This window comes from Antechinus flavipes, chromosome 3 (assembly GCF_016432865.1).
Source record: "Antechinus flavipes isolate AdamAnt ecotype Samford, QLD, Australia chromosome 3, AdamAnt_v2, whole genome shotgun sequence".
NCBI classification, from domain to species: Eukaryota; Metazoa; Chordata; class Mammalia; order Dasyuromorphia; family Dasyuridae; genus Antechinus; species Antechinus flavipes.
In genome coordinates, this window is record NC_067400.1 from 149127402 (window position 1) to 149141747 (window position 14346).

Consider the following 14346-nt stretch of genomic DNA (forward strand, 5'->3'; position numbering starts at 1 on the left):
GCATCTACCTAACAGAGCTGTTGTAAGGACCAAATGAAATAATATTTGTAAAGTTCTTAGCATAGTATCTTGTATACAGCAAGTAATTAACAAACACTTGTTCCTTTCCATTACTTTTCCTTATAACCAAGATGAGAGATCACCTAGTTTCCTTTAATAAATTCAGGTCATTTAGCCAAATGAAGTAAATCCTCAATTTTTGAAAAAGCTGGTAAATTTCCTGAATTACTGCCAGGGATATTGGATCATGGGAAATGGAAAAGGTATTACAAGACCAAAGAAGGGTAACTATTATTTCAATTTTCAAAAAATGGGGAGATAACAAATCTAACTATAGATTCCTGGGGGAATCACACAACAGATCATTGAAAAAGATGACTGTTGAAAATCTAGGGTTTACTTTGTAAGAGGGATTAAAAATCATTCTATTTGACTCTGAGAGCAGAACCATTACAATGTAGGCTAGCTAGGAAAAATTTTCTAAAAATTAGAACTGTCCAAAAGTGGAATGAGCCACCTTAAGTGGTGATGAGTTCTTCCTTTTTGGAGGAAACATGCTTTGAATGTGTGTTGAAAAAACAACCGCTGGATATGTCAAGTAGGGATTGCTCTTGCATGTGAGTTAAGACAACAACGCTGTTAAAAGTACCTTCTCTCTTTTGCACTCTGGTTGCTTACTACCCTCCTTTCCTAGATGTTATCTCTTCTTTTCAATTTTGAAACACAACAAAGCTCAAAAGCTTCACTTTCTATATAGATGTTTCTTGATTCTCTTCCCACAGTTCCCCCCAAACTATTAACACAATGCTCCTCTATAGCTACCTTGTAGGGTTGCTTTTCCTTATTTTTAAGTCCAAATTTGCTTCGATATAACTTCTGCCCATTGTTCCTAACTCTGACTTCTAGAATTGGAACAAATCGAATCCCTTTTTCGTATTATACGCATTCAAAAATTTGAAGATGTCTATTATTTCCTATCTCCTCTCTTCCCCATCCTCAGTCTATTCATCTGCAAATTAATTACTCCCACTTCACTTAATTGGTCCTCATTTGGATGCCTATTATCACTTTTTTAGTTTATCAATGTCTTTTCTATAGTATGACCTGACTAGGGTAAAGAACAGTAGGTTTCTAACTTAGTAGTTCTTAATATTAAATCTCATTTAAATTAGTCTAAAATTGCATTTGCAATTGGAGGCAAGGGAGAGATCGACCATACTATGACACTTATATTGAGCTTGCAGTTCATTGAAATCTCCAATTTTTTTCTGGATAAACTGCTATCTGCTTGATAATTGCATTTATGAAGATACACTGCAGGCATTAATGTGGCTTAAAATTTGAAATTAATTCAAAGTGGTAGAGGGTAGATTTTATATTCAAATTTAACAGACTGGGCACCATCAACTCAATTTTATTATATTATATACAAATGTAATTTCTCAAATATCCAATATAAAAGTATTCAAGTTTGACCACATCATCACTCTTCTCTAAATGTCTGACATACGTTTTCCAATAATATTATCCTTAAGGACAAAAAGATTTTTGAAAACTTCTTTTGAATACCAATATCACATTAGACATTTTTTTGTCATCACATTTGAAAATTCTTGTTTTAATGAGATAAATTTGAGACCAATGCTGTACTTATTCTGCAAAGTGATAAAACAATAATTTGATTTTTAAGAAAGATGTAATCTGTGTGATATGTATGTGTATGTGTGTATGTATATATATAGTCTGTGTGATATGTATGTGTATGTGTGTGTGTGTGTGTGTGTGTGTGTGTGTGTGTGTGTGTATATACTACTATTACTTTTAAAGGCATCACATTCTCATTGTTTAAACTTCATAATGCTGAGTAAAAATTTTCAATATATTTCAAGTTTCACAAGCATCTATTCTCACCTTTATTGAAAAAGCTGGTAGATTTCCTGGATTACTGCCAGGGATATTGGATCATGGGAAATGGAAAAGGTATCACAAGACCAGAGAAGGGTAAATATTATTTAAATAACTACTTTTTGAATAATTTTAGTACTTACAAAATTTATAAATACAAACCATAATCTAAAATCATGTATAAAATATGGTATTAATTGTACCTAGGACAATTAACATTCCTATTATCTACATATTATTATTCATATTATATACAAAATGACTGCAGTTTCATCAGCTTCAGAAATTCCTTAAATGAGAATCTCCTCCACCATAAAAATTACAACTATCTATGACTTAATATGTGAGTTTTGAAAAGTTGCCTCAGGCATAAAAAAGATGAAATGGCTTGTGCAGGGTCACATAACTCCTAAGTCCAGGGAAATTTTTGAACCCAGATCTTTTTAACAATAAACAAAAACAACATTTATATAATATTACAGTTTTCAAAGTACCTCCTCACATGAAATACAGGGGAATCAATAGTGGAAAAAGGACTAGATATGGACTTAACAGAGATTCCATGATCAAATGAAGTCTTCTATTTTTACATGTTACCTAAACATTTAGATTCAGTCTCAACTAAAAAATGGGGACCTGAACTAGATCTTGAAAGTCTCTTCTTCCTCTAAATTTATAATCCCAAATTATCTCATTTGAGCATAACAATAACTATGAAAATAGATTGGAGGGATATAATTTTGTCTATTTTGAAGTTGAGAAATGAATTCAGGTTTTAAATAACTCATCTAAAATCATATAAATATTAAGGGTGGAAGGATAGAAGAAAAATTAGTAACTAGGTCTCCTGGGTCTTAGTCTAATGCTCTTTCCACTCTGCCTGCAAAAACAAGTGGGTTCATTATAAAATGTATTTATATTAAGTCTACATACTATACCTTGCAGCTCCCAGGCCTTTAGAGGTACCATTTCTTTACTACTTTGGACAAGATGTTTTCGGAACTCTTTCAGATTTTCTCTAAGATCTGGATATATTTCTCTGGATTAAAACATTAATATTAATTATTGTCAACTATTAATTATAGAAATGTTTTATGACTATTTATTTTATAATTCATATTGTTCACATAAGATTATCAACATCCTTTAATTCTGAAAGTTCTATATTAGCTTCATTAATTTGTATTTTCTTTCCATTTATAATGAATGAGATTTTTACCTTATAATTCACACATTCCACAATTCTATTTAATGTGGTTCTAAACTGAAAATATATTTTACTATGCATATGATTAAATTATAATATTCCTAGCATTATTCTTTCCAAATCTGTGGAACAGTGACACTTTAGAAACAAATGACCAGATGGAATATTTTAAAATAGCTTATTTAGCAATTAGTTCAATTTATCAACAAGCACATATCATCAACATTCCTATGAAAAAATAAGATAAAAATTAAAATGAAGAATGAATATATACTCAGCTAATCAATTATTTATTAAATATCTACTATGTACCAATTGCTGTGCATTATGGAATGAAAACAATCCTTATTCATAATGAGCTTATCTTCTAAAGAAGGCAATAAGTGTGTGCATGTATGTGTTTGTATAAATATTATACATATATGAATATGCATATATTAAAATACACATATCACATATATACACAACATATTAATTACTAGGTATTTTGGGAGGCAAAGTTCTAAGAGTTGGAAGGATCAAGAAGGCTTCATGTTTAAGATGGTAACTTGGCTGTATCTTAAAAAAAGAGAGATAATCTTTGAGATTGGAGTATAATAAGAGAAGTACATTCTAGAAATGGTTAATGAAAATGCACAGATATAGAAATTGGAATGTAATGTGAAAAAATGTGAGAAAATAAATTTAATTAGACCACAGAACATGGGAGTGGAAGCAATCCAATGAGGTTGAAAAGATAGATGGGAATCATGTTGAATAGGGATTTAAAATCTAAATGAAGGGGCTTATATTTTATTCCAGAGAAAGTACATAGTTGATTAAATGAGTCACAATCACAAATGTGCTTACAGAAAATTACTTTGATAGCCTGTCTTATTTGTGTAAGCTATACACAGTAGGGAGAGACTTGAGATAGGGAGACTAATTAGGAGGCTTTTGCAATAATTCTAGGCAGAAGATGATGGGAGCCTGAAATAAAGTAATAACTCTGTGAATGGAGAGAATGGGTAGGAGGTAAGAAATGTTGTGAAAGTATAAATGGCAAGATTGGAAGCTGATTGGATATATGGGATGAGGGAAAATAAGAAGTCCAGAATAATGTTGAGATAATGAACCTGAGAAATGGAAGGACATAAGTGCTTTTGACAGAAAAATTAAAGTTTGGAAGAGGGGGAAAGATTACAAATTTAGCATTAGACAAGTTGAATTTTATGATGGCTTCACTTTGAAATGTCCAATAGACAACTGTAAAACCATGGGGGAGAAAGTAGAGCTAGTTTGATAGACCTAGAAGTTATCTACAGAGATCATAGTTAAATTCATGGAAACTGACAAAAAACCGAAAGTACAAGAGAAGAGGACCTAGAACTGTTATGGGCCAGAACTCTGAACTTGAAATAAGGATTTAGTGGAATTGATGAGACAATGATTATCTAGTTTAGCATGGTGATTAACAGTTCTCTAAGTTCAGTATGATTGATTTAATCTTACAACAAATAATGGTTTCCCAGTGATATAATGATTGGTTTGTTCTCAGTATACAGCATATAAGCTAGGAGCCTCAGCCAGATTCATTCAGAGGTAGAGAAGACAAGAGAACTGGAGGCAAGAGCTTACTCTCTTAGAGAGAAGGAGAGACAGATTCAATTCCATCTTCAGTCAGGCTCCTGGTGGCTGGCCTGGCCTCCTTTGTTTCTCCACTGAAACCAAAACTCCAGAAGGCCTCCAAGAAAGCTAGATGAAGTCTCAGGCAAGGAGACAAGATTTTGAGAGAGATAATAAAGGATTTGGATTTTAACCCCTGGCTACTGTCATGGTGATTACTGAACTGAAAAGAAGGCTGCTCAGAGACCTCCAAGAAAACCCAATGAGAACTTTATATAGGACAGGGTAGAATCTTCTGGAATAATTATAGTTAGGGAATATGATAGAAATGAGTCAGTAAAAGTCAATGAGAAAATGCAATCTAACAAATGGGAGGTGGACCAGGAAAAAATAGTAGCATAAAAACATAGAGGAAAAAAATGTGTCCAAGAGGAGAACGTAGCTATTCATACAAAATATTATAGATGAGTCAAGAAATATTAATATGAAGAAAAGTCCATCAGATTTAGTAATTAAGTGACCACTGATAAATTTGGAAAGTGTAGTTATGACTGGTTGACTGATGAAACTAAAAAGTAAATTACAGAAGGTTGAAGAGTGAGAGGAAAGAAGAGTTAATAAGTAGTCAGAATTTTTAAGGATTTTGGCTGAGAAGGGAATGATTTTTTTTTAAACTTGGAATGGCTGTTAAATTAAGGTCAAAAAGGAAGAAAAGAGGGGTAAAGAAATTGGAGGTGTCTAAGTAGAAAATATTACATATAGATAGGGTGAGACAAAGAAAGAGGTAGGTTGATAGCTAATGGTCAGGTAAGAAAATGTGAAGTGTTTCTAATTAGGGAAGTTGAAAACTTGTAGGTAATAGGGAAATCTAGTGTGCGACCATCCATTATGTGAGGTCAAGATGAAGTAAAGGAGAAAGCCACAGGACTTATTATGATGGTTGGGGAAATGAAGGATTAAGAGATTTGAAGGAGTATCTTCATGAATATTAAAGTTTTGTAGTATGAGAGAGGACAAGATGGTAAATTAAGTGATCAACTTCTTAAGGAAGGAGGGAGAATGACATGGCAGATATCATATAATTATTATAGTAAACACACACACAATCAAATTGTTTTGTAACTTCAATGATGAAGTTAACTAAAATATAATGATTAACTTGGCACTTAACCATAGTTTCTGGCACAATTTTGAAACTAAAATCTCTAATATGTTTTTGCTTGATAAGTGGGTTGTCTGTCTGAATATAAAGGCAAGACATAGATTACCATAAAATATTTTCTCCCATTAGTTTCAGTTGCTAATTGATTGAATTTAGGAACCTGATAAATTTTAAAATATGCACGCATACCATTATAATTAGTTTTAATTAGTTGCATCATTATACCAATTAATCAGCTAATTCAAAAGAATAAAAATTATTTTTATTACCAGTAAAAGCAATCCTCCCTGAGTTTTGCTCTTCCAATAGCAGTGCAGTATAGTTTATGATGGGATTTTGGCATTAAAAAATATCTGAGTTCAACTCTAGCCTCAGATATACACAAGCTATAAGATTTGTCAGAACTTGTGCTTTGCTGGCATAGCCTTAGGAATCCAGGATCATGTATATGCCTTAAAAAGACACCAGAATAAAACTTTAATGGTCTGTTGATCTAGGATTGAAAAGAACCTCAGAAATCATCAAGTCCAACTCCTTCACTATATAAATGGAGAAACTGAAGTCCAGAGATATGATATGAATTGTCCAAGATCACAGATAGTAAGCATTTACTGACTCCAAAGTTACTATACAAAAGTGTTTAGAATTTATCATTTAAAAAGTAAAACATGATCAATTTCTGTAGTTTTCATATGCATTTGAAAAAAAGTCTTCTACTTTTCTCTTCCCTAACTTCCCTATATTTTCCAAATCTATAATTTCATTTTAAACTTTTTTTGATTTATCAAATACTGGGGGCAATGTGTAAAGATCTTCCACTATTATTTTTTTGTTTAAACACTTGCAATTCAGTTATTATTTTCTACATAAATTTTTACATTATGCTGCTAGGTACAAAATCAATATAATTTTAGATTGTCAAAGATAATTTTAAACATGATATAATTTACTTTTTTCTAATTGTATTAAAATTCAGCTTTGTCAGATATTATCATTGCAATTCTATATTTTCTTTTAAAATATTTTCATGATTAATAGGTTTTTTCACACCCTTCAACTTACTTCACATCCTCCAACTTACTTCATACCCTCTAAACAATAAAAAGAAAACATGCATAACAAATACATATAGTGAAATAATTTCTAGATTGGCTATATCCAAGAATATCTTATTCTGCATTTTAAATTCATCACCTCTCTGACAGGGAGCAGGTAACAAACTTAATTAACAGGCCTTTGGAATTATGATTGTCATTGCAATGATCAAGAGTCTAAAGTCTTTAAAGTTATTTTTCTTTATAGAGTTGTTATTGTATAGATTACTCTCCTAATTCTGCTTACTTCATTCTGTACTGGTTCATATAGGTCTTTCCAGTTTCTTCTGAAACTATTTTGTTATTTCTTAAGGCATAAAATTTTTCTTCATTCTTTGAAATTTTGGAGTATATGATAGTGTTATATATATCAAAATTTAGTGATTTGCAGGAACATAGTTCCAAATTGCTTTCTAAAAGTGATTAGCTCAATTCACAGATCCAACATTAGTACATAAGTGTGTCTGTTTTCCCATCAACTTTTGTCACTTTCTTCTTTTGGCATTTAGTCAATGTGATGAGTAAAAAATAGAAAGTAAGAGTTGCCTTAATTTACATTTCTCTAATCAGTTATTTAGAGCATTTAAAAAAATGGTTGTTCATGACTTGAATTTCTTTCTTTAAAAATTTCTCATTCATATCCTTTGACAACTTATTTACTGGCAAATGGTCTTTATACTTTACTTAAGTTTGATAGTGGAGTACCCTAACTCTTAAAGTCAATGGAGATGAAATATCATTTAATCTCCTTGATAACTAATACATCTCGGAAATGAGATCTTTGACAGAGAAACTTACTGCATAGATTCCCCTGACCCCAAGTACTTGCATCCTTCTTAATTTTAATTATATTTTTATGTGAAAACTTTAATTTTTTTATCTTCTATGATTTTATTCCTTGTTTGGTCAGTTTAGTCAGTAAATATTTATTATGAGCCAATTATATACCAGGCACTGTGGTTAACTATTGTGGATAAAAAAGGGATAGTTCCTACATAATCTAATGGAAGAGACAATATACAGACAACTAAGTATAAACAAGATGTAAACAGAATAAATTGAAATTAATTAACAAAGGACAGATATTCGAATTAAAGGTGAGTTTAAAAAAGGCTTCTTGTAAGAAGTGAGATTTTATCTGGGACTTGAAGTCAGGGAAGTCAGAAGGTAAAGACAAAGAGGGAGAGAATTCTACTCATGAGGAATGAAAATGCTTGGCCATGAACTCTTCTATTATTCATATATAGATAATGATTTTTCTTATTGATTCCTAGTAAACGCTAAATTCTTCCCTGAGATTTTTGGGTTTATCAAATACTTTGCTATTATAATTATTTTCTCTTGATTGCTGTGTTTTTAATCTATCCAACTGATTGAGCCCTACTTCTTAGCCAATACTAAATCATTATGATGACTGCTGCTTCATGGTATTATTTGAAATGTTACTGCTAGCCTACTTCCTTTGAATTTTTCTTATAAATTCTTGACCTTTTATTTAATGAGATGGATTTCTTTTCTAGTTATATGAAATAATATTTTAGTGGTTTAATTGGCATAACATTGAAAAGGTTAGTTTGGGTACTTTGAGAATTTTTGTTATCTCAAGCTACATTTGAGCAATTAATATTACTCCAATTACTTAGGTTTGTCAATTTCTATAAATATTATATATAGCTGAATTCATACAGTTCCTAGTGGCATCTTGATAGTCTTCCAAATATTTTAATATTTTGTCATTATTTTGTATATTGATCTCTTTCTCTATGGTTTATGTGGTAAAATATAACAGTGGTGTCAAGTTTAAATAAAAACAAATCTCTGAGGGCCAATATTTGACTTAGAAAATCTCAAATTCACACCATCTATGCTGTGTTGTATTTTTACTTATTTTGTTAAATATTTCCCAATTAAATTTTAATCTATTTTTTGTGCCCATAAATCCTAATGATTTGTATGGATTTATTTTATATCCTGCAACTTTTGAAGTATTGTTACCTGACTTTTTTTTAAAGATTTGCTTCCTCCTTGACTATACTTTTTTGATTTCTTTTCCTTTTATAACTACTATATCTACAATTTCTAGAATTTTGCTTAATAGGAAGAGTGATGAGTATTCGTGCTTTACCACTGATCTTAATGAAGAGGCCTCTATCTTTTCTATATGTATATCTTTTTATACATAGTCAAAAGTATTCTTCAGCAATAACTGATGTAAGTATGGAGTTTTTTTTTTCTTTATGTTTTTAGTATGGTTTATTATATTTATAATCTTCCATATATGTCCAACCCTACATTCCTTATGTTAATGCAAATTAGCCATACTGTATAATGTAATATGTTGTGGTAGATTATTTGCTAATATTTTATTTAAAATTAGTATGTTGAATGAGATAAAATAACAAAAAAATAAATATAAGGAGATAGTAGAATGAATTAAAACCCTGAATCCAACAATATGTTGTTTACAAGAAACACACTTGAAATAGAAACACACATACAGACTAAAAATATGAGGCTGGAGCAGAATTTATTATACTTAGGCTGAAATTTAAAGACAAGTAAGGGTAGCAATGATGATCTCAGACAAAACAAAAGCAAAAAAAAAAAACCCAAATTGAAATAGATAGTCAAATCACATTTTGCTGAAAAGTAACATGAACAATGAAGTAATATAATATTATACTTATATGGTATCATCAAATAAAAAACATCAAATTGATAGTATCAAAAATGAAAAAGGTGAATTCATTACCAATGAAGACGAAATTGAAACAATTATTAGGAGCTATTTTGCCCAATTATGTGCCAATGAATTGGACAATCTAAATTAAATGGAGGAATATATAAAAATATAAATTATCCAGGTTAAAAGAATAAATAAAAGAATAAAATACTTAACCCAATCTTAGAAAAGAAACTGAACAAGTCATCAATGAAATTCATAAGAAAATATCCCCAAGACCAGATGGCCTCATATATTAATTCTATCAAATATCTAAAGATTAATTAATCCCAGTATGATACAAACTACTGGGAAAAATAGGTGAAGAAGGAGTCCTATCAAATTCCTTTTATGACACAAATACAGTACTAATACCTAAATCAGGAAGAATCAAAACAGAGAAAGAAAATTATAGACCAATTTCCCCAATGAATATTGATGGAAAGATTTTTAAATAAAATATTACAAAGAAATTACAGCAATAAATCACAAGGATCAAACGCTATAACCAGGTGAGATTTATACCAGGAATGCAAGACTGCTTTAATACTGGGAAAACTATCAGTATAAAAATATCAGTTACAAAAGCAATAAAAATAATGATTATCTCAATAGAAGCAGAAAAAACCTTCAACAAACTACAAAACTCATTCCTATTAAAATACTAGAAAGCAGAAAAGTAAATAGAAATTATCTTAAAAAGATAAGTAATATTATCTAAAACCAACAGCAAGAATTATCTGTAATAGGGATAAACTAGAAGCCTTTCCATACAATCAGGTTATATAAATATTATACTTCGAGAATCCTAGAGAATCAACTAAAAAACTACTTGAAATAATTAACAACTTTAACAAAGTTGTAAGATACAAAACAAACCCACATAAATCATGAACATTTCTGTGTATTACTAATGAAGTCCAGCAGGAAGAGACAGAGAAATTCCATTTAAAATAACTGTAGACTATAAAATACTTGGGAATCTACCGGCTGAAACACCTATGAAACTATATGAACCCAATTACAAAAGACTTTTGACACAAATAAAGTCAGATCTAAATAATTAGAAAAATATAAATTTTTCATTGGTATACCAAGCCAATAAAATGGAAATTCTACCTAAATTAACCTATCCATTCAGTGCAAAATCAATCAAATCATCAAAAAGTATTTTCCAAATCTGACTTCAGACACTTATCAGCTCTGGGCAAGCCACTAAATTTTGCCTTGGTTTTCTCATTTGCAAAATTAGCTGGAGAAGGAAATGCCAATCCACTCCAGTGTCTTTGCCAAAAAAAATTCCAAATGGATCATCAGGCATGACTGAAATAATTGAATTAAGTCATAGCGCATATTCTCTCAAAATAATATGATATGCTAACTATTTTTAAAGGGAATCTCAAAAATTAATTGTAATCTCAACTTTATTTTGTTGAAAGACAAGTCTAAGTGTACAAGAAATAGCATGGTTTGACTCTTTAATATTTATATATTGTTACTCTGATAATTTTATCATATAGTAGAGATAGGTATAGTAGGAAACTTTTTCTCTTAATTAGCCATAAATGAAGTCAACAAAAACATGATTAATAAAACTTCAAAGGAAAAGTTCATACAAAATAACTGCCCAAAGCAAAATTATGTATGGCACTACTACTTATAAATTAACCTATAGTATATCTTTTATAAATTACTGTAATCAGTTCAAACTTTTAAATGGTATATATAAAGATAGTTACATCATTTTTGCCTTCTCAATGATTAAAATATTTCTGAAATTTTTAATATTCATTTCACAGTCCACAGTTTATCTAACTTTGAAAAGAATTTTAAAATAACAAATTAACTAAGAATGTTAATTATAGTTTCCATACATAGCAAATTCTAACTCATGTATTAAGCTCTTGCTAACAGAAATCAAATTGAATTCCATGGTTTTTGAAAGGTCTGATTTCTTTCTTTTTCATCTTAAAAGAGTTAATCTGAAAAAACCCAAAAAGTTGATTTTGAAAGTTGGGTTGACTTACTTCAATTTTTCAAAGAGAAATCCTTGCACTTCAGTTGGTTCATTATCATCCTCAATCACTGTATTATTCATAGCTGTATATATTGAGCAGAGGGAGAAAATGTAGAATATTTTGTGTTTATTATAATCAAGGAATATTTATAACAAAAATTATAGATAAAAGTATGGTTAAAATAGCAGCACAATTAAAATCCAATGATTTCACCTTTGCTTCCTTTTCTGATCAGAAAGCCAAAGATTTGCTCCTTCAAAAATCTAATGTTATTTATTACCTAATTAGGAATGCATACAATATCATATACTATAAGACAATAATAAAAGCCAATAAGTATCAAAGTTGCAGAAGAATCTCTATACTACCATCACTACCACTGTTTCAATTTTAAGCAACATACTGTCTATGTATAATTGTAGTAGTATAGATTTTGAATTCCATTAGCTACAAGATCCTACAGTAGAAAATATGTGTGGTTATATTATGGACTTCTAAACAAATTCCCTTAGTAAATTTTATTATACATTCTTGTTCCTTAAACTAATGTTCTAGTTAATTAAAACATGGGGATCTTCAAGAATCAACTTCCCAAAATTCTTACATATTTGGCTTAATGTGATACTATGCTTATCCATGTTTCATTATTCATCAAACATTTATATGTTTAATGTACTAAATTAAGACTCTGCTAAGAATGTAGTAAGAACCAGGTGATAAATGAAATCGTGTCCTTACTTAAGGCATTTATTTCTAGAAGGAATCATAACACACACACACACACACACACACACACACACACACACACACACACATATTTAGGAGGATGCTATGAAAGACCTCAGATTAGGAAAGAAGTCAAGCTCATCTTGGTAAGGAATGAGGTTATGAGGAAGAAATTGAAGTTTTCTTGAAAATAGTGATATTTAATTCAAAACATAATTTAGTGTCACATATGATAGAGACAGTAGGAGAGTATTCAAAACATAGGCAATAGCATAACCAAACCTGAAACCACAGAAAAGCATCAAATGCATTCAGTGTTTGGTGAGCAGTCTGATCTGAACAGAATAGAAAGAACTTTAGAAAGGAGAAGAGGAGAAGTAATGTGAGACAAAGTAGTGAATTCTAAGTATCACTGAAGGTTAAAGAATTTGCATTTTATTTGGTAGGCGATGGGAATGTATAGGAAGATTCTGGGCAATAAATAATGTAATCAGAAATGTGCATTGGAAAATGACTTTGATAGGAGTATGTTGACTAGATTTGAAATAAAGAGAGATCACAGATAAGTAGTAATATTGGTGAGAATGAGAATGCAGTCAGAATCAACAAGTAACTATATGTAACACTAAAAAGTGAAGGTAATCAAAGATGACATTAAGGTTATAAGCATGACTGATTAGGAAAATGGTTGTATAATTGAAAGAGAAGAAATACAAAAGGAATAAATGTTTTCGGGGGAAAGATGAATAATTCAGTGTTAGACAAAAAGATCTGGAGGCACTAACTGGACAACAAGACTGAGAGAAGTAGACAGTTGAAAGTGTGATTTGGAGGCTTAGAAAAAAGACTGTCAGTGCTAGAGAGGTATTTTGAGAGTTCTTTGTATAGAAATCATGTTTGAATTATAGGGAATTCAATAAGGAAATCAAAAGAGAGGGCATACAGAGTGAATAAAAGAGTTATTGACAAAGCTTGGGATATTACTACATTGAGGGAGCCATAGAATGAGGAGCCAATGGAAGAAATTGCATGCAAAGTCAGTATAAGTTAAGTGTGACATAACAGTGGAAAAAAAAAAGAAAGTTAATCCTTTGTTAGATTGCATTAAGACTGCATAATATTCTGAATAAGGGAAGTGATAGTCCCTTTGTAAACTGTTCTGGTCAGAGCATTATTATAAATATCATGTTCATTTCTTAACCCCATATTTTAGGAAGACATTAACAAGCTGAGCAAAAGTAGGCAGCTATTCAAGCAAGTAAAGTTGTTTATTTAGCTTGGAAGAGGGAACCCTAAGAAAAGATGTAGTTGTTGTCTAAATGTTAATTGATGGTGATAACTCAATTTGAGGGAAACAATTTATAATATGAGAATTAATATTCTTTTAGTCATCAATCAAATATATGTAAAGAATAGTCAAAGTGTACCAACTAGGTAAATTAGAGCATAATTTAAAGCACACTTAACTAGAGTAACATGCTGGATAATTTCCCATTTTATCATGAAATTTTTGATAATTTACCAGAAAATGTTTAATAAGTTAAACAATAAAATCCCTCCATTTATTCATTAACATACTTCTTTGTTTTCCTTCACTTTCTCAGGCTAGTTTTAATTTATACCTCAAACACTATTTTCCCTAAAATGAGCGTATTTAGGATGTGATAACCACAAAAACTCTATTAGTACATGGAAATGAACCTACCTTTAACCTGTGTATCATCCAGTGCTTTGTACTCAGTACTCTTAATTGCAAGTTCCACACCATATCCAGATAAGTTCATTTTCCTAGAGCCTGGTTTCTGTTTGTAAAAAAAAATAAGTTTATGAAGAAAAAAGAGCTAAAATAATTTCTTGTGGAAAGCATATAATTTACTTTGTGATTATTAAGAAATACCCTGGGATAT

The 14346-nt window shown here is 30.4% G+C and overlaps 1 protein-coding gene across 1 annotated transcript in view; it reads right to left on the reverse strand.

Annotated features, from left to right (window-relative positions):
- The window catches only part of UGGT2 (UDP-glucose glycoprotein glucosyltransferase 2), a 206028-nt gene that overhangs the window by 134102 nt on the left and 57580 nt on the right, over positions 1 to 14346 (reverse strand). Inside the window, exons 6-8 of the mRNA XM_051984021.1 lie at positions 14145 to 14241; positions 11723 to 11795; positions 2844 to 2944 (exon numbers count right to left, since the gene is read on the reverse strand). Of these exons, the coding sequence (XP_051839981.1) occupies positions 2844 to 2944; positions 11723 to 11795; positions 14145 to 14241 (271 nt within the window). The remainder of the gene's footprint in view (positions 1 to 2843; positions 2945 to 11722; positions 11796 to 14144; positions 14242 to 14346) is intronic.